Raw genomic sequence first — 21627 nt, 5'->3', positions numbered from 1 at the left:
GTGGGCATTGGTGTGGTTATCTGCATTTCATTATGATGTTCAATTAGAAGTTCAATTTAAAAGAATTGTAAGTGTTCCTGCATCCCTGCATGCTGTTGGCAATTAATGTAATATTTATGACCTCAATGAATATACTTCCGATGCCGAATCTTAAACGCAAGTAAGTCACTATTCCACCGCCAGAGAGATTCCAAGATCCTTTGATCTGATCAAAATCTAGTTATTATGAAAGTTTAAGTAATTGTTAGTTTAAGTGTGAGGTTATAACATTTGAAGTGCTTTGATACCTTGTATGACCAATGTATTATTTGAGAGCTGTATGGAAATTTTGAAACACTGCTTTGCTTGTTTTTGTAGCATCAATGTATTCGTAGTAAAGCATCTAAAAACAAATTTGAGCTTTGAAGCAAAAGCCTTGTTTAGACTGTACTTGTATCTTTCTTCATAGCTTGGAGGGACAGTTGGAGATATAGAGAGTATGCCCTTTGTTGAGGCCTTCCGTCAGTTTCAGTTCAAGGTCAAAAGAGAAAATTTCTGTAATATCCATGTCAGTCTTGTTCCTCAGGTAAGCATAAATACATCTAACTTGTAAATGACATAATAGCTTACCCAGTCAATGTTTAAAATGAAATGTGGAGGTTTGCATAAGACATCATATTTCAAAACACGGCTGTGAACATAAGCATTTAAGAATTATTTACACATTTCAACTGTTCATATGAAACTAATTGGTATATTTCCATATCTTGTATAATGTTAAATGTTACCATGTGTTTTAAAACTTTACTGTCTCATTCACAACTTTAATTTGCACAAGTTAAACAACTTTTTTGAAACAAATTGTATTGGTTCTCCCTGATAATTAAGAGCAGATTTTCGCATTGTATGTATACACTGGATCTTAATTTATATATGAAGGACTTTGGAAATTTCGATTGACATTCCGATGCTAATATAGCTTGAAGTGGTTAAAATTCAAACAAGTATGATGTCACGACATAGAGCTGTCATTATATCTTTTTTTTCTTGTTACATTTTCAAACAGTTATTTGGAACTAGACCTTACAATGGGGCTTCAACAGCATGCAAGGATTAGAATTTGGATTTGTACTTGATGACTGTCTTCCTAGTTAACGGCAACACCCATGTAAACATGTAAAATTGTCTATTTTTAACAACTAGCCAAGTGCTACAGGAGAACAGAAAACAAAACCTACTCAGAATAGTGTCCGTGAACTTCGAGGACTTGGTCTGTCTCCAGACTTGGTAAGAAAAACTGCATTTGATAAATACAAATGTGTAGCATGTGAATTGGTGAAAACTAAGGAAAATCTTTCCTATAAAAAGATCTTCATGGAAAACGATTGTGCTTTTTTAGGTGTATGCTTGCGTTTCGCTGGCTGTTGGGGTAGAATGTTTCTGTGTTACTCTTTTCCACACAAACTTCCTGCCCTGCAAGCACCCTCCCCACAGCCACAGAAATATTAGGAGAATTAGTTTATTGTTGCAAAACAATGATGCCACTGCAGTGGCATTTGCTACGCAAGGGTAAATTCCTTTTCTACACAAGCAGTTTACCTTAATGTGGGTTACTACAGCAGGAAAATGACAAATTAATGGATCTCTTTGCTGGGACTGTGTATGGTCATAATTAACTATTTGAATAGCACCTTTAACTATTAGTATGGCAATGTAGAATTTTCTTTGATTAGCTGTCACTACACTATTCAACGTTTTAATTGTTGTTTTTGAAATAAAAATAGTTTTTATTCCTTTAAAACATAGAGGGACCTCAGTACCCCCCCCAAGAGCCCATCTGGTGCTTTGCTCCAATATGCCAGTCAAATTCTGATCCGGACTTTAGCAGACAGATGAGTACATATAGACCAGGTAGAAAATATATCTACACGCTTATATTATAACATCCCTTTATATCTGCCCTTCTCGAAATAGCTTCTCGTTGCCTTCTACTTAAGTCTATTCGTACAGCACGGTAAAGGTTATGTTTGGGACATGCACGCCTTTTACCTAATAATGTTCAGACAGAAAACAACCTCAAAATTTTATTTTTTGAAAAAAGGTTGATTACAGTTATTATTTACTCTGACAAGGTCTTGCCATCCTATAATATCCGATCCCTCTCACTGATGGCCAGAAAACTAGCAGAGGATATTTGATCAGCAAAAGAAAAGCAACTTTATATTACCTTTGGTTTTTATGTAGTATTTGTTGCTGCAGAATTTACTGCTTAAAAATCCTGTACATATCTGGTGTTACTCTTACCTTCTTGATGTTACCTTTTTTATGGATCTCAGTGTGGAAAAGTTGGGCAACCTTGCTGAAAGCCTGCCCAATACCTAAAGGTAATGTATTGAGGTTTCTCACAGATCTCTGCTACGGGAACATTAACACCCAGAACTGCACTGTTTTTTACATTGCAGTTGTCATGAAATACGCTGGATTAGGCACACCGTAGTTCTAACTGCTGTCCTCTTGCTTGCTCCAACTATAGTTTGGTAACTGTTAATGTTGAAAGTACTAAATGCTTAATAGTATACTGGATAAGACCAGATTAGAGCTGAGCTCACTTGGATAAATAGCAAGGAACATGACCTTTACATTACATAACTGTGTATTATAGGTTGTCCAAGCAATTACAAAGTTCAGTTTGCCATCCTTAAACCTCAATTTAGAACTACAAGGAAAATAATATACCTTTCTGAAGTGCAAGTAAACTGACGAGCATTGATTCTCCTGCAGTTTATGAATGTAGGCACCTTTTGAATAAACCAAAGTGTTAAACATTTATATTATTGCAGTAATTGAGATTAAAGCCACAGCGAAAGCTTTGTGATGGAAGATGTAGTGTCTTATACCATTGACTTGTTTTCTCTGCTAGGTTGTTTGCAGATGCGCCACCCCTCTTGACACTTCAGTCAAGGAGAAGATCTCCATGTTCTGTCATGTGGAACCAGAACAGGTAAGACTGGATTGTTCTTTCATTTGAGATAGGTTGCCCTTCTTCAGAAGGTTTGGGTCTGTTCTATCTTTGTGTGAGTATCAGATATCTTTGGGGCATTATGTTGAGTTCTTTGTTTGTACCGGTCCGTGCTTGATGCATGTAGAAATCCTTAGTATGCAAGTTGTAGAATCCAGTCACTGCATTAGAAAAAGTTTCAGGCCTCATCTAGCTTTAAAGGACCACGTTATAGGCCTTGATTTCCTATGTTATGCAGTATTTACTCTACAGCAATCTGTTACATACTGTACGTACTCTTTGAAAAAGACTTTGGTGCAGGTCTTGGATAGTAGGCTGAGCCGGGAATCCGTGGTTGAAAGGTTGTTGAAGGCCTCAGGGAAGTTTGGCTCAGATATTTAAACACAACTCATTAGAAAACTTGAGATTTCACAAATTCCCACTAACCACACAACCCTAAACAAGGGTACACAGCTCATAAATGGCAAATTAGAACAATATAATAAGTAAAGAAAGCACTGCAGTGCCATACTTATTGCAGCTGGTGCTTCACAAATTCTGGATTGAAGAGGTTTACGGCAACAAAGGAATGTCACCAAAGTATATCGGCCTTCAAATACTTTTTTAAGAACTGGTTCTATGGTACAAAGTAGCAAACCTCATATAATAACACCAGAAACAATTCAGCTGCCAACAGTCAAATGAAAGCGAACATTTCTACATCATAATGCAATTACATGGGGGAAAACATAAGTACTATATCATTCTAATAGCACAGATTCCTCCATCTGACTTCCGCTATCCTAGGGCTTGGACATTGCTGCTAGTCTAGAATATTTGATCACCTCTTGGACAAACAAGACTGCCACATCAGAAGTTACCAAAGACTCAATGGCATAGTGGAAGGAGACTTCCAGAACGAAGCATCAGAGGGCCTTGCTACCAAACGTTTGTGTGTAATCAGTTTACACATAGGGGTCGTGAAACGGTAGCATCATGTTTTGAGATTGTTTTGAATGATCAAGGTGCAAGCCACATTTGATGTTTATTTGCAAAACTGCCTGAAAGTGGTAACATTTACCAGCCTCAAAAAGGCCATTTACAAGTGTCATGAATACTGGTAATACTTAACTTGGTGTGTTATTATGAGTTTCTTACCCGTGGCTGATTTTCGTAAAAGGGCTTCCGTCATGGGTCAAGTTTTCCTTTGTTTAACTGATCATTTTGTTTAATTTGGTATGAACAGGTAATCTGTGTTCATGATGTTACTTCCATTTACCGAGTTCCCCCCTTACTGGAAGAGCAGGGAGTGGTGGACTATTTCAGACGAAGACTGGACCTTCCAATTGGGAAGCAGCCCCGACGAATGCTTATGAAGTGGAAAGAGATGGCTGACCGGTGAGGGGCCTTATCATAAATAGCCTTTAGCTTTGTGGATGGGGTTTTGAACAGAACCAGACTAAATCTGCAGGGGGATGCTTTGAAGAGAGCAAGAAAGCATGCATCGGAGGTGAAATGTCAGGTTTTGAAGAGAGCATCCAGAAATAATGTCCCAGTGGCAGTGAGGTTTCAAAGAACTTTAAGACAAATGGTGCACTTTTGGTCACTAATTTGAAGTGAGCTCTGACAAAATGTGCCGGGGAAGACTTTGAGTGAACCACAATATAATGTGCTCCATTAATGAGGTGATAGAGCTGCTTTGAAGAGAATCCAGAAAAAATGTGCTTTGAGTTTTCAGAGTGGTATTTTGAAGATTAAGAAATTTAAATGTGCCCAGAGGTAGCTTTCGAAGCCTTCCCAGACAAAAGGTGCCCAAGGGAAGTTTCCAGAAAATAAGATCATTTGTGTATGTTCATACTGTACTCCCAGCAATACAATTAGTAGAAGTATATGTTTGAAAATGACTCATTTTGCTAAACTAGATTAACATATATGGATGGTGAGAGTTTAATTGAAAATGCTTAAAGTGCTTCTTTCAAATACTTTCTCTGTGCCTATTTAAAAACGTAACTTTTCATATTTAGGATAAAACAAAGTTAAAATATTTTGCATGCTATTCCTAAAAAACGAATTCTGGACATAGATCAATCTTTTAATAGTAAATGATTATATAACATGCTATGGATATGAACACAATAGTAACTACACTTACCACAGATGAATGAAGAATCACGATTTTAAGGGTATGATGTTGGTTGGACATCCATTTGAGAATATGTATTTTTTTTTTAAACTAGACTCCAATTTTTATTATCTTTTTCACATCCTGTCCCTAAATGTCAGGAATCATCAGAGCTTCCCACTCTGTCATGCAGAAAGGTAGAACAAGCCTATGTCTTTGTTCTCTAAGATCTCATTCAAGATCATTTGATGGACAAAAACATTGCACATGAGAGCTAATGCGATAATATAAATGTTACCATTGTAAATTAAAGAATGTCCTTTACCAGTTATCATCACTTATATAGCATATTTCTACCATCTCTATAGCACTGTGGCGCTTTTCTATCCAGGCACCCTTTCCACACTAATTCAACAGTCATTGTGCTCTCATGTCATTGTACTTGGTTAGTGAAGATCCTTTATTAAATGTATGTTAGTTAGTGGGGATTCTTTAGGCCATTTCTTTGATTAGATTGGTGTGCACTGTTGTGCTTGTCCTTTACTCAGTCTTAGAGATTGTTCAGCCGTTGCTTCATTAACATCCTTTCTGGACATTATTAAACGGACCTGTGTTATTGCTGTTGAACTGCAACTTCTCCTTTTTCATTTTCCTCTCCTTTAACAATGTCCAAAAGTATTTTGACTCAGCCTCTGCTTCTGGAAGTACATCTATTTGCCTGTTTTCTTTCGGCCAATAAACTCTAAAATATTGATTGGCAGTATTGTGCAGTTGATTTGCATGTCTAAAATGCCCTTCGTCATTAGCAAGGGTGTGTTACTAAGCCTGACCGTTTTAAAGTACAAAAGTGGTCATCCTTTGGTGTCTTCATTGGGGCACTAAAGGCTATTTGTGAACAAGAGGCTCATTTCCGTTCTTCGTGAGGAAGATCTGAGGTTGTTTTTGTTTTTTTTACATCATTAGTCACTCATTTTGTATTCAACTATGATCATGTACTCAAAGTTGATATTTTTTGTTTTAATTTGTCATGTTATTGACCTTGGTATGGCATGTTCTATGCCATCGGTTTGGTATTTCAATTCTTTCTGAATCTAGGGGAGGAATTTTCAAATAACTTAGCAGTTTCCAATGCAAAACAGAGAGGGTTCAGCTTGTGGAGATGTACTATTTCTTATGCGAATGGATATATTATATGTTGGTTGAGTGCGTTGACTTCAGTGACATGTCAGATGTTCTTGGTGTTTTATGGGTGAGATCAGGAGGGCTGTGACAAATTGCTTGTATGTCTTCTATGGTAGTAGACACATCTTTTGCCCTATAGATGTGGGTGTGTTTAGGTGGGACCAGCTGGTGTTAATGGTTTAGGAGGTTTGAACAACAGCAAATAGTATGGCCATGGCGAGAGCACTGTTATAAGCATGGTAGTACCCAACTACTGTACTGTTGGATGCAATGTTCCTTAGCTTCTCTTTTATATTGTATGTTCACAATGTATTGCATCTCACACTTGCTTAGATGCCTCCACATGCCAGCTAGGAAGTCACTGAGCATATCTGCTGTTTTGTTTGCCTAACCACAGTAGATAGGTTGCAACTTTCAATTCATAGTGAATGTCAAACAGCCTCAACATAAGGCAAGTCAAAAGCATTCATTCAAATTTGGAGTGAAAAACTTTGCCAATGACCTGCTGAGCATGCACCCATGCAACACTATGGCAATGGTTAGTACCTCTCCTCAACCACGTTTCCCCCATAGGTGCCTATGTAAAATGTCTTCATGACGTAATTGTTTAGTGGAGGGAATGTATTTTTCTTTTCAACTTCAGTTGAGATCCATCAGGTGTTCTTCCTTAACTTGTCTGCGTGGTAGGGCAGATTCTGAGGGCATCAAATTGTGATCTGAAAAAAATTATTGTGATGTGATGGTATGGAAAAAGCAAAGTTTAATTTGTAGTGATCACAGCAGAGAGATTTGCAATAAGTCGTTATATCTTGATTGCAGAGCTGACCGTTTGCTTGAGACGTGCTCCATCGCGCTTGTTGGCAAATACACAAAGTTTTCTGACTCGTATGCATCCGTCATCAAGGCATTGGAACATTCTGCCCTGGCAATAAACCACAAACTCGAGATAAAGGTACATTGTCAACTCTTTGTTTATAAAAAAGAAAAAAGGCTTGTGTGCACACCCACAATAGATATTTATTTTGCACTAAGGATGTGTCATATGTGTGCCTCCAGAATGAATGTAAACTGAGTTTTAGATTATGCTTCAAATAATGTTGATTATTAGTAGTGTTTAGGACTTTTTCATTAACATTGTTTCAAATTAAAATACAATTTTAACAGGGAAACATGCCTATGAGAAGCATCGCGGTCTTTTGTTTTTATTTTTAGACTTAAGCCAATGAGACAGAGGATTGCATAGTTCACTGAAGAATTTGCTGCAACTCAGTGTTTTGAATGAAAATGATAGTACCTGTAGTTAAACTGCCGGAGAAAGAATACTAATCTTGCTCCTTTAACTCTGTAAGCTGCCCTTCCCTTTATGCCACACAGGGGTTGCCTGATTAACTTACGGCGACACTTCTGCCTTCCATAATGGTTTCAGAAATAGTGGGATGCTGTAGGGATGCCACCCTCTAAAAAAAATATTGCTAAACCCTGACAATCCTGTCATGGACAGACAACCATCTCAGATCCTCACGAGGTCTGCCTTTGGTTTCAAAACCTGAAGCACTAATCAGAGTTGTGTGAAGGGTGCAGCCTGATGGACACCTAAGCAGTAGGAAAGTGCCCCTTTTTTACATGGTTACCCCACTTTTTGCCTGGATTTTATGATTTCAACTAGAAGTGCACTGGGTTCCTGCTAACCAGGCCCCCAGGGCCAGATCTCTTTCCCAAAACTGTACAATTGTTTTTCCCCAATTAGCAATACCTTTAGCACTTTCTACAAGTACCTAGTAAATGGTACCTAGGCCATGAGTTTCTAAGAGAAGGGGGTCTCAGTGCTTTAACACAAATTGTGCCACCCAAAGAGACCCCTCAGCAAACACATGCAAGACTGTATTTGCAGACTTTGTGTTTTGGTGCAAACCAAAGTGAAAACACAACATGACTCCCATCCATGGGTGCCATGTCCCCTATTGCATGTAATATTTATAAGTTACCCCTACAGCAGGCCTTACAACCCTGAGGCTGGGGGCTTTATATTACATGTGAGGACATATCTGCATGAGCAGACATGCCCCTCCGCTGATCAGTTCCGTTACTGCCAGTGCAAGTGAACTGGGAAGCCATTTGCTGGTAAAAACGAGTTCCCCAGATACATGATGACTTCACTGAAAATTGGGACGTTTGGTATCAAACATCTCCTATTAATAAACCCACACTTCTTGCAGTGTGGGTTTATTAATGCATGCACCCAGAGGGCACCTTAGAGTTGCCCCTTGCAAACCTACCAGCCCCTGGTGTGTTGGCTGACTGGTTGCTTCCAGCCTGCCACCAGAGACTAGTGTCTGACCCCCAAGGGTGAGCGCCTTTGCTCTCAAGAGGTCAGAAACTAAGCCTGCTCAGGAAGAGGGTCGTCATACCCCCTCCCACAGGATGACATGCTAATTAGCATTCCAAGGCAGCAAAGCTTAAAAAAACCTACCACCTTTGAAATATGAGTCTAGCTTCCTGCGCAGGAGAGGAAGCCGACCCCTTTGTTCAGAAACCCGTGGTATATGGACACAGGAAAATGAGCTAGTCAGGTAGGCGTGCCCACCCCCAGACTAGTACCACTAAGGTGGCCTAATCTGAGGTGGACAAGACTTTTCAGAGTTAGCCATCTTTGTGTTGGCAAACTTAGGAATTCTGGAACCGGGTTATGCCCACTTTCCACAAGAAGTTATCATATAGGGGGCTTACAGTGACCTCAGGGGTCAGTAGCCCATTGGCTACTACCCTAGACTCCCCTAACTCCCCTGAATTCAGTATTTAGGGGAGCCCCTTGCACCAGAAAAACCGATCCTGCCAACCTGAAAGAAGAAGACTGACATGAAGAGTCGCAGATGGCAAGAACTGAAGACCTTGCTACTGACTTGGCACCATCTCTGCCAGCCTGACTGCTGACTTCTACAATTGCACCAAAAGACTACTTGTCCTGCAGCTGATGTGTCTCCAAAGCCTTCCGAGACCTGCCTGTTCTTCACCCAGGAACCAAGAACTCCTGTGAAGCAACTGACCTGTTTCCCTGTACTCTGCAGGCAACCCAAGAGACTTGAGAGGACTTCAAAATTGTCAAACCCCCACACCTAAAGACACCACTGCATCCGTCGCTCCAAGCTCGAGTTGAAATGGACCAACAGTGTCAGCATGGTCCCCAGCCATCCAGAGACCGAGTCCTCTGTGGTTTGCCCTCTTGTGGACCCCCATATGTTGCCTGCAGCCTCTGCATGCAGGCCCTTAACTACTGCCACTGGTCCCGGTATGGAAAACATGACTCCTGAAGACACCTCTGTACCCATAGCCCCTGGGCCATGGAGAAGAGGACCAAAGGTGTACTTGCGTTCCTGAACATCGGAAGGCCTGAGCCCCCCTGTGGTTCAGCCCGTGCTGGCCACCCTGTCAAAACCTGCAGGCTCTTTACTCATAGACCCATCTCCATAGACTTGCATTGGGCACCCAACTCTGTTTTAATCCCTGCCACCGTAACGCCACTGGTAGTGTTCTGCTGGTGCTGCCTTGTACCTTGCTCATCATTCACCTTAACTTCTGGAGATTGGTGCCCTGAGTTGCTGTACCTGATTGCTGTACTTGTTCTTCCTCCTATAGGATAAAATTGCAGCTTCTGAAAATTGCACCAATTATTGACTTTTTGAAAGCAAAAGCATTTCTATTGCAAAACATACTTAACTGATCTAATTTGTTCTGGTACCTAAATATATATGAAGATATGTTTTTATAAATTGGTGTGGATCTCCTTATTGAGTAGAGTGCATCATTTATTGACTATTGTATGCATTTGGGATGTCTTGCACTCCCCTCCAATATGCCTAAGGCTGCTCGACCACACTGCCTCCTAGAAGAGCACCTTGGAATTGCCAGAGCAATTCCCTCTCCATTCATAAGGGAACTCCTGGACTCTGCACAATATATCTCATTTTTATATATCATATAAAGAGCCAGCAACTTACGTTGGTGGTGCATGGGTGGGATACAAGACTTAACCGCTTCGATGCAGTGCGCATTTCCCCGCACACGCCCACCGTGACGTCAGACGGCCAGGGGCCTTCAGGCGCACGGAAGAGGTTAACATCTGCTGTACCACTTAGTGATTCCACTAAGAAATCCAAAATTGAGTTAGTAATATCTTTTACTGATTTCAAATTTTTTGTAAATTGTTTTAAACTAGCTGTTAGGGCCTTTTTTTAACTCCCACAGCAAAACAGTTTTGAATTTAAATAAAGTAGTCAATTAGGCCTTTAGAAAGTATTTAGCATTTTTTCTAAAAAGGTTCCACCTACTTTCAAATCATGACTGATACAGCAGGTTCTTCCCAGGTGCTCACCCTGCGACCCTACAAGAACTTTAAGTTGGACAGACTTATGAACCTCTGCAAAGCATAGACCCTCACCATGGGTCCTAGACCCACTAAGGCACAGCTGCAAAAGTTGTTTGCAGAAAATGCCAGGACCATGGCTGAGGGAGAAGCCCTCTTGGAGAATGGGAGGTGGATGCTGAAGTGGGTGAAGTAGATGATAGTTCCAACAGCAATCCTACAGAGAGCAATACCAGTGGTAGCACTACTAGTAGTGCCCCAGAAGAAATATATCTTGAGGATGCAGATCTTCAGAAACTTGCCAAGAGGATCTCATTAGAGGCTAAACTTCTGGCTATAGATGGGAAGGAGCTGAGATGGGAGCCTAGGACACATCTCTAGGGGCAGAAAAATCATAAATAGTGAGAGGAATGAAGATTTCGACCCTAAAATCCTCAGAGGGATTGTCCCTATTACACAGAGGGTGGTGATATCACCAAATGGTTTACAGCCTTTGAGAGAGCTCGTAAAATGAGGCAGCTCAACAAAGACTATTGGGACTCTCTTCTCTGGGAGCTGTTCTCAGGCAAGTGTAGGGTGTGAGAAAGTGGCTCTGTATATACTGTCCCTTAAAAGGTACAGGGTGTACAGAGTCCACAGTCCCCCAGGGTTTGACAGAGGCTAAAGTTAGATATAACCTTACTCTCTAAAGTGGTAGCTTGGTCGAGCAGTAAGGCAGTATCAGAGGACAGTGTAAAGCATTTGTTGTACACACTCAGTCAGCAAATGGTCTCACACACTCAATAACTGAACTCTAGGCCAATGGTTTATATATAAAAAAATTATATGCTTGTTTTATTTTAGAACCAACACTTGGATTTAAAATATACTTTCTCAGAATGAGATGTTTCATATAAATACTTTTGCAATATGCAATTGACTTTTGTAAACGGTTACAAGTGGTTGCAATAGGCAACTCTATTTTAAACACAACAATGCATTGAGCTCAATGGAAAATTCAAGTTATTTGCAACAGATTACTTTTTAGATTACTTTTGGAATTCCAGGACTGGATCCTAGATTCAGTCCTGGGTCAGTACTCAGAATCAAGTGATAAAAGTCGACTTAATTACTGTAATGATTTTTAAACAATATTTTGCTATTTTAAAAGTTGACACTTGGAAAATATTTCAAAGAAAACAGTCAATGATTCCCTATGGAAGAAAATTCAAGTTGCAGGTACAGTATGTTCTCGTTACTTTTGTAATCCAGTACTGGGTGCCTAGACTCAGTACTGGGACCTTTATCCAAAACAGGTAAGTAATTATGTTTTCAGATATTATACGATTTTTGAAGAATATTTAAAGATTGCAGAAATCGACACTTGGAAGAAATTTCACAGAAAAACAGTCAATGATTTCCCATGGAAGACAATTGGGTTACAGGTAAGTACAGTTGTAAGTATTTTTCAGAGTCAGTGCTGGGCACCAAGATCCAGCACTGGGAGCTCACCTAAGAGCAGGTGAGTAGTTTCGTTTTCGTTACTCGGCTGATTTTTGGTGAATATTTTAAGATTTGAAAAGTCCACACTTAGAAGAAATTTCAGGAAAAAGCCAGTCAATGTTACCCTATGAGGAAAATAGAGTTATCGGTTTAAGGGTAAGTACTCGACTGGCAGAGTTGAGGTTCTGGGCATAGACTCAGGGGTCCCCCAGGGTCAGGTAGGTACAGTTGGTTCACCCTCAGCGACTCTAGGGCGGCCGGGTGCAGAGAGAGTTAGGCCCAATGTTATCCTATGAGGGATGGGGGGCCTTGGTTGGTTGGTGGCTGCTGACTGGCAAGCCACGCGGCTGTGAGAGCTGGGCTCCTGGTCACTTACTCAGGGCAAGTGGGGAAGTAGGTAGGTGTAGAGTTTTCACTGCCAGGGCCACTCGGGCGGCGGCTGGATGCAGGGTGCTTTTGAGCCTTCGGGCGCTCAATTGATTTCAATGGGAGATCTCCGGTTTAGAAAAAGACTGCAAGCTCGGGGACGAGGATTCTTCAGGTGCTACCACCACTTCGAGAGGTAAGTTGGGTAGTTGGAAGATAGGTAGGTACCCTGGAATTGGGCACAGGGGTCCGCGGGGCGCCGCGTGCCAGGGTGCCTTTTGGTGTCGGGAAATCTTACCCTCTGTTGATCGCGGTAGGGGGGGCACCTTGTTCTGAGGCTGCAGGCTTCTTCAGGAGTGTCGAGGGAGGTCCTTGGGTGCCGGACTCTGGGTCACATTCGCCGTGGGGCCGTCCTCGTGGTCTTTGTTCACTCCGGCACTGGCCAGGCTTGGCTGGTGCAGAGTGTGCTGGGTTCGCGGTTCCTGGCTGCTGCCAGGGATTAGAGGTAGGTTTTGAGTAGAGCCTCTACTCATGGGAGTCCCAGGGGCTTAGAGCCAAAAGGTAGCCAGGTCCTCCGGGGTTTGTGAGGTTGCTGTCCACAAGAGATGCCGGGTTGGAGCAGGAGCAGTTTCGAGGGTCGACAGGCCGGTAGGGCTGGGGCCAAAGCAGTTGGTGTCTTCCTCTTTTTAGCAGCTGCAGGGCAGGTCTTCTTTCTTCTTGGTCTTCTTTGTAGTTTTGAATCTGAAATCTGGGGAAGGAAGGTTCAGGGTGCCCCTAAATACTAGATTTAGGGGCGTTACAGGTAGGTGAAGGGCAGGGACCAATGGGTCCCTGTCCTGGGGTGGGTACACCCCCTATCCTGCCTCTGCCTTATTGAATTGCTTCTAATCAGACTATGGTACATCTCATGGCAATGGTGTCCATAGAATGGGGAGAGGTTACTGGCCAAACAAAGGTGGTATTCCTGTGCAATTCCTGTCTGCTAGGCAATGATCTAGAGTCTTCAGCTTGGGCTAAGATCAAAGAAAGACCCATTCAGCTATGCTGGGTATACCTTAATGTATATGTGTAAAAACTAGCACAATGCAAAGCCCAGGGTGAAAAAGAAGAGGCGGAGCCTGGAATAATGGCCCAACCTTCCAAGAGAAAATCAAGACGTCTGAGAAAACAGCTCCTGGACAAACGCCAGATCAGGTCCCCTCTCCCCAGGGAGAAGGCCTGTCAGCCCCAGAGGGAACTGAGCCACAGGAACTTGGGCCTTACAGAGCTTCTGGTCCCAGGGGACCCTCTAGTGAATATCTGCGCCAGGGACAGAGGACCTTCCCCACTTTTAAAAGCGTTAGATAGCAAGCTGCTAAGGGAAGGGAGATGTCAGTGGCTCCCACAGAACCTATTGGGAGGAAGGCCTCCTTTTCAATGAGGTCAGAGACTCCAAACCTGGTGCTACAAGGAGAGTGGTAGTTCCTCAGCGGTTTATAGTTCCTGCTCAGATTGGCTCATGACATCCCCCGAGCTGGGCATCTTGGCCAGGCCAAACCTTATCACCAATTTCTACTGGCAAGGTATGTCCCAGAAGGTGAAGGAGTTTTGTAACTCTTGTGCCACCTATCAAACGAATGGAAAGACAGCTGGCCACCCAAATGCCCCTTTAATCCCACTCCCAGTGTTTGGAGTTCCATTTGAAAGGGTATAGATTGACCATGTTGGTCCCCTAGACCCTCCAACTGCATCAGGGAACAGATTCACACTGGTAGTAGTGGATCATGCTACCAGGTACCCTGAAGCAATTTCCCCTAAGGACTACCACTACTCCTGTAGTGGCTAGGGCCCTCATTGGTGTGGGCTTTCCCAAGGAGGTGGTGTCAGACAGAGGTACAAACTTAGGGGCCGATTGCGATCCTGTTCGGAAAGCATTCCGACCGAATCGGTTCCGGAATGCTTTTGGACAATTCGGATCGAGGGAGTCCGACCGAGCGATTTTGATGCATCCGGATGCTTCCGGATATGATTCGGTCAGACTCCTATTGACTTAAATGGGCGCCTTTGTTCCGAATGAGGACACAGGCTCCCATTGAAGAAAGAGGTGGCTGGAGAAAATCATGCACCCTGTAGCAGGCATCCGATGGTGCCTGCCACACTGTGCATGGTTGGGGAGAGGAGACCCATGGGTAATCCCACGGTTCTGATTCGGAGGGCCCCAGGTGAAGGGGGCCTGCTACAGGACCCCAAAGATCGATTCCAACAGCTATTTGGCAGAATGTGTAGTGGCTTATACATTCACTACACCATACCACCCACACATACGTTCTTGTTAAAGAGGTTTAACAAGACCATGAAATGTTTGATGGTGGACTCCTGGAAAAACTCAAGAGGAGATGGTGTGTGTGTGTTACTACCATGCCTGCTTTTTGCCTACAGGGGAAGTGCCACAGAAGGGAGTAGGTTTTTCCCCCTTTGAACTTCTGTTTGGTCATCCTGTCAGGGGACCATTGTGCCTAGTGAAGAAAGGCTGGAAGAGACCTCTCAGAGAACCCAAACGGGACATTGTGGACTAGGTGCTAGGCTTTCATTTCAGGATGGTTGAGTACATGGAAAAAGCATTCATGAACCTTGAGACCAACCAAGCGCTTCAGAAGCTCTGGTATGACCAAAAGGCTGCAGTGGTGGAGTTCCAACCTGGCCAGAATATATGGGTTTTGAAGCCCGTGGTTCCTAGGGACCCTCCGGACGAATGGAATGAGCCCTACCTTATCCCTAGGCCTCACTATCAGAGCAAGGCAAGAAAGTGCCACATAGAGCAGGTAGTAGACAGATGCTTTTGAACATGGGATAGGAGCAGTCCAATACTAAGCCAATGATGTTATCCATGACCAAACTGTTGCTTTCATTAGCAGGAGGTTACTCCCCAGGGAGCAGCGTTGGAGTGCCATTGAGAAGGAAGCCTTTGCTGGGATTTGGTCCCTGAAGAAATTGAGGCCATACCTGTTTGGCTCTCACTTGTTCGTTCAAACTGACCAGAGGCCTCTCAGATGGCTAATGCAAATTAAAAGTGAAAACCCCAAACCGTTGAGGTGGTCCAAAGTATGGACATTACAGTGAAACACAAATCTGGAACGGACGATGCCAATGCAGAAAGGCTTTTCCAGGTGGTTCTTCTTAGAAGATGGAGACTATGTTGGGAATGGTTAGTTCCACTCTCCTTCATTTCAGGGTGGTGGTGGGGGGTTTGCAGACTAGTGCCCCTTTTTGACTGGAAGTGTGCTGGCTTCCTGCTAATTAGTGCCAGACCTCTTTCCCAAAACTGTACAATTGTGTCACCCCAATTGGCATACCGTTAGCACTTTCTAAGTTCCTATTAAATGGTATGCTTGGTATCTAGGGCATAATGAACTAAAAAGGGTCTCTCAGGGCTGCAGCACTAATTGTGCCACCCTAAGAGACCCCTCGCTAAACTCATGTGGGACTGGCGTTGCAGGCTGCACGTTTTGGCGCAGACAAGTGAATATAGCATGTCACCAATCCATAACTGCCATGTCCCCTAATACCTATCCCTGTGTGCCATGTCCCCTAACAACTAACCGGTGATGTGGAATTTTCTGCTTCACTATATTTCCTACCTACCCTTAATTCCTCACGCTCTGAAAAAGCTACATAAGGATTGGTCCCTAGCCATTCTTATCGCCACAGAACGGACTTGTAAGGTGTAATTAGGTAGACCTTATACAACTCTGTGTCCCCCACTAATATTACCTCTCGGTGCGGATCTGCATACCAGGTCGCAAGGTGCTGCATCCCAACCTCCAGCGCTTCCACCTTCAAGCCTGGAGATAAAGCAGGGGCATCTAAGCTCCTTTCACTTGCAGCCAGAGGTGGGTGACGTCATCTTGTCATCCGGCGTCCCTACAGAAAATGTACATATGCAGGTAGATGTAACCATTTTGTTGCCTAGTGTGCTTACTGTGAGAAGTTGGCCTGATGTATGATGTCACTAGTTATAGTGTACACCTTATATCAGTCCAAATACCCTTATGGTGATTGGTTGTAAAGTCAACCTTATAGACCAGCTATCCTAGTGGTAGCATGGACAAGAGCAGTCTTAGGCTAAACTCTGAATGGCATGTGAAGCCAGCTGTGATACCATATATAATCCCTTGAATACCAAATGAAAGGACACCACAACAGATATATATATTCACTGAAAAAACCATAGGTTTCACACATGTTATAGTTAGTGGAAATTTTACTGATAAAAAACCAGTGAAATTCCCCCGTTATAGTTCGCGCAGGCAACTATAACTCACGCGACTGCAATCTTCTGCTGATGACATATGTGTCTTTATGAAAAAAAAATATTTGTAATATATGTATAGCTAAAAATGTATGGAAGAAGACATGGGCAAATAAGTGTCTAAATACAGTATTAGCATCAGCAGAGGATTGCGGTCGCGTGAGTTATAGTTGCCTGCGCTAACTATAACGGGGGAATTTCACTGGTTTTTTATCAGTAAAATTTCCACTAACTATAACATGTGTGAAACCTATGGTTTTTTCAGTGAATATATATATATATATATATATATATATATATATATATATATTCACTGAAAAAACCATGGGTTTCACACACGTTATAGTTAGGAATTAGCATTTAAAAAACCTTAGAAATTCAATGAAAAAACCAAAGGTTTCACACATGTTATAGTTAGCTGGACATTTCACTCGTAAAAAACCATTGAAATTCCCCCGTTATAGTTAGTTCAGCTAACTATAACTCGCGCGCCCGCAATGCACTACTGATGACGTCACATATTACATCACTCATGACATGGTCACTGACATCACTCATGACATCACTGATGACATCTCAAATGACATCACTGATGACATCACTGATGACATCATCCTTGTGATAGAGTGGCAGACCTCCTCTCCCCCTAATATAACCATTGAAACACACATTCAAAAATAGAAACTAAAATGTTCAAAATAATGAACATATCAATATCAGTTACAACAACCTATTCAGTAATTCTAAGAACCACATACACATACAGTAATTCACCAACAGTCCTCTACAGTCACTCATACATGTACTCACTCATCATATGTACTCATACACCTGTACATCCCGTTACACAATGCCACTCATCCATAGAGTAACTCACACACATAGTCACTCATGCTAATAAAGAATCAATCATCCATTTACTTGCATATACAGTTATACACACACCACCACACTTACTTCTACAGAAACTTACATATACTTACTCTTTTAAACAATCACTTATAGAAACACATACTTATTCATACAGGAACTCTTCCAATCTCTCACTCTCACATATACTCACTTATATACACCAATAGTCACATATACTAGTTTAAAACATATGTAGTTACTCGTAAAGACACTATTGAGACAGTCATTCACTCACTAACACACCCATGCACTCACTCATCCACCCATACAGTCCTGCACACATGCTGTATTCAACACATACAAACAGTGAGTCACTCATTCATGCACCTATGCACTAAGTAATACCCCCCACCGAACCATACAGAAACTCAGACACTCATAGTGATAAAAAACCAACTAATAACCTATATAGACACTCATGTAGCTACTCACCAACCCATGCAGCCACTTATACACAAAGTAAGAAACTGATACAGATATTTAAATATTTAAAGATTACTCAGTAAGCCATGTATTCACTATGATACACTTAAACAGTCAGTTACACAAAAAAAATCCAAAAAAAAGTATCAATTTAGACACTTATATACCCATTTATTCTTCCTTTGACCTTGAGATATACATAAATATAAAAAATATATAATTTTCATAAAAACACACAATCACTGGATGATGTCATCAGTGATGTCATCAGTGATGTCATTTGAGATGTCATCAGTGATGTCATGAGTGATGTCAGTGACCATGTCATGAGTGATGTAATATGTGACGTCATCAGTAGTGCATTGCGGGAGCGCGAGTTATAGTTAGCTGAACTAACTATAACGGGGGAATTTCAATGGTTTTTTACGAGTGAAATGTCCAGCTAACTATAACATGTGTGAAACCTTTGGTTTTTTCATTGAATTTCTAAGGTTTTTTAAATGCTAATTCCTAACTATAACGTGTGTGAAACCCATGGTTTTTTCAGTGAATTTCAAAGGTTTTTTAAATGCTAATTTCTAACTATGCCTACAGAGATAGGACATGTGAAGAAAGAAGAAAAAATGCACAGAAAGAAACAAAAGAAGTGCAGAAAGAAGCAACAGAAGTCCTCAAATACGAAGATAAGTGCAGGAAGAAGGATAACGTGCAGAAAGAACAAAAAGAAGAGCAGAAAGAAGCCTTGTTGCAAAATCATCCTGTACCCTCAACTTTTTCAGACGGATACTGGTGGTAACTGAGTCTGACTAACCAGTCCTAGAGCCAGTGCTATGTTAAAAGACACTTAGAATACAGTGAAAACACCTACATACACTAGGGAACATTATGCGTTGGGGTCCCCCTGTGATTAGCATGACCTCCTCTGTAAGCCCCTAGTGTATAATAGGGCATGGGGATTAAAACTACCTCTTAAAACAGGCCACAGGGCGTTTTTGCACACATTAACTCAGGCCCCGTCCCCTCCCTTCACCACTGTGTAAACACGCCCTGTGTCCATTTTTAGTTGGGAGATTAAGTTCATTTGAATCCTGAGGGTCCCTAGGGTCCAACTAGCCCACTAGGTACCTCCAGTAAGTGCCACAGAGCTGCGTTGCAGAGAGGTGTAAAAAGTGGCACGGCCTGGACCACCTCTCTGCAATGCAGCTCAGTGGCGCTTACTGGAAGCACTTGGTGGGCTAGTTAGCCCCCAGGGGCCCTCAGTATTGAAGGGAAATTATATCCCCAATTTAAAACATGCCATAGTGCGTGTTTGCACACGTCACCTCAGGCCCCGTCCCCTCCCTTCACCACTGTGTAAACGCGCCCTGTGGCTGTTCTAAGTTGAGAGTCCCCCTGAATCCTAAGGGTCCCTAGGGTCAAACTAGACCACTAGGTACCTCCAGTAAGCGCCACAGAGCTGCGTTGCAGAGAGGTGTAAAAAGGGGCTTGGCCTCAGAACACCTGGCTGCAGCGCAGCTCCCTGGCGCATACTGGAGATGCCTGTTGGGGGCGCGGTTGCAGAGTGCTGCACGGAGGGGGCATGGCCTCCGGCACGATGCCAGTCTTTTATTTATTTTAGTTTTTTAAGAAGGGGGGCTGTTTGGTTCCCCTTCTTATTCTAATTTATTGGCCCTGATGACCCCATCCCCCAGGGCCAGTCTCCTAATTATATTTTTTAGACCCCAATCCCCAGGGCCGGCCACTGTTTTTTATTATTTTTAAAAAATATATATTTATAGACACACCTAGGACATGCTGGACAAACCGTACGTACCTATCACCATGACGATTTGCGTGATATTCATTAAAAGGCGACTATGCATGCAATGAATCCACGTGGAATGTATTTACACCACTAGTGAAGCTCTGACATGTCTGATGCCCTACCGTGCCTAATCCTGGTAGACACCCTTGTCGTTTATTTATACAAACATGGGTAGCTATTGACGGGCACATTTAATACACATGCACACCAAGCCATTCAAAGGGGATTCGACAAAAATTCGACCAAAACTATGCAAGAAACCCCCCTCACGGTTAATAAAACACACATCCACTGCCGGATGTGTAATACTTTTTATTTTACTCTCTGGAAAGGGGACGAACATCACTTGAGAGTCACAGCGTGCTCCTGACAGAGCCCAATGCTGTGTTACACCCACCATTGCCTGCCGAGTGCCACACACCTCTGTGTTGTATTCCACTAGCTAGTGCATATGCTATGACACTCTCTAGCCCATGTGCACTGTAACACCACCCCGTGAATATGTCATGCCACACTTGTCTTCGCACGGGTTATATTGCCCCATCTAACGTGCCTTTCTCGATGCCTATGTTATAACGCACAGTGCTATGCCATACATATTACAATCTGGGATCCATATATTTGTCACAGTGCATATGCAACGTTACACTCCCCAGCACATATTTTATATTACAACTTTAGAGACTAGTTAGGTTACACAACACTGCCCTGTGCATATTACACTCCAAGGCGCATATCGCATAGCACGCGCTAGTGCCTGTGCTATCTCGCGCTCTCCAATGAATCTGTCATTGCGCACAATGTATTGCAAATTATATTTCACGCCCGGTTCATCTTATATCACACTTTTTGGTGCATAGTTTATACCATACACTATATCTAGTTTTCATTTTCAATCGTGCTCTCAGGACTATGTTCTATATAACACTGTGTTCACCTACCCTTTTCACGGGCATTACATTTTGCGATAGGGGGTGGAGGGTCAGGGGGTGTTTCTGCCAAGTGAGCCCGGAGTCACAGTCACAAACGTCCTCTTCTTCCTGAATAAAAGTGAGATTATGCTGCATACTTGTTCATATTTTAAGTAGTTCGCACAGACACAATGTTTTAAAAACAATAAAGTTCCTAATACCCGCCTTCTCTGAACAGTTAGCTTGCTGCCCCATCCCCTTCCTCCCTATCCTCTGTTGTGTGAATCCATGGACTAGCCTCCTCCCTCCTGCCATGCATGGTCTGATGTGCTGCCACTGCCCTCAATTTAGTATGATGTACCAGTCCAGTCCTCCTGCCCTCCATTGCCCAATTCTATGCCCCATCATTGACCTCCTGCTTAAACTCTGTGCTTAGCTTGCTGCCCCTATTCTCCTTCCCCCTGCCCTCCGATGTCTTTGTGCATGCCCCTGCTCCATCCTTTTTGCCCACCATGTCCCATGGACCTGCCACTCCTATCTACTCTGAGTGTTCTGTTGAGCTGCCACTCCCCTCCCACCTGCCTAGCATTGTCAGATGACTGTAACCTGTCCCTGCCACCTCCACCCTGCCTGTCCACATGCCATGCCACTATCCTCTTCCTCCTGTCCTACATGGTCCATTGTAGTGCCACACCCTTCTGCCCTCCCTGGTCTGTTGTGCTGCAACTGCTCCTCCTGCCTGCCCCGTGTGGTCTGTTGTGAGGTCCCTTCCCCTGAACTTTCTTGTCTGTGCACAGGTC

The 21627-nt window shown here is 42.8% G+C and overlaps 1 protein-coding gene across 3 annotated transcripts in view; it reads left to right on the top strand.

Moving 5' to 3' along the window:
• The window catches only part of CTPS1 (CTP synthase 1), a 225585-nt gene that overhangs the window by 29497 nt on the left and 174461 nt on the right, over positions 1 to 21627 (top strand). For all 3 annotated transcript variants that reach the window (XM_085645669.1, XM_085645671.1, XM_085645670.1), the window contains exons 5-9: positions 449 to 565; positions 1183 to 1266; positions 2900 to 2980; positions 4224 to 4375; positions 7101 to 7233. In XM_085645669.1, coding sequence (XP_085501795.1) covers positions 449 to 565; positions 1183 to 1266; positions 2900 to 2980; positions 4224 to 4375; positions 7101 to 7233 — 567 coding nt within the window. The remainder of the gene's footprint in view (positions 1 to 448; positions 566 to 1182; positions 1267 to 2899; positions 2981 to 4223; positions 4376 to 7100; positions 7234 to 21627) is intronic.

Source organism: Triturus cristatus, chromosome 3_1 (assembly GCF_964204655.1).
Source record: "Triturus cristatus chromosome 3_1, aTriCri1.1, whole genome shotgun sequence".
In the NCBI taxonomy this organism is placed as follows: Eukaryota; Metazoa; Chordata; class Amphibia; order Caudata; family Salamandridae; genus Triturus; species Triturus cristatus.
Note: the sequence above shows the minus strand (reverse complement) of the source record. Positions and strands in the feature narration are given on the sequence as shown.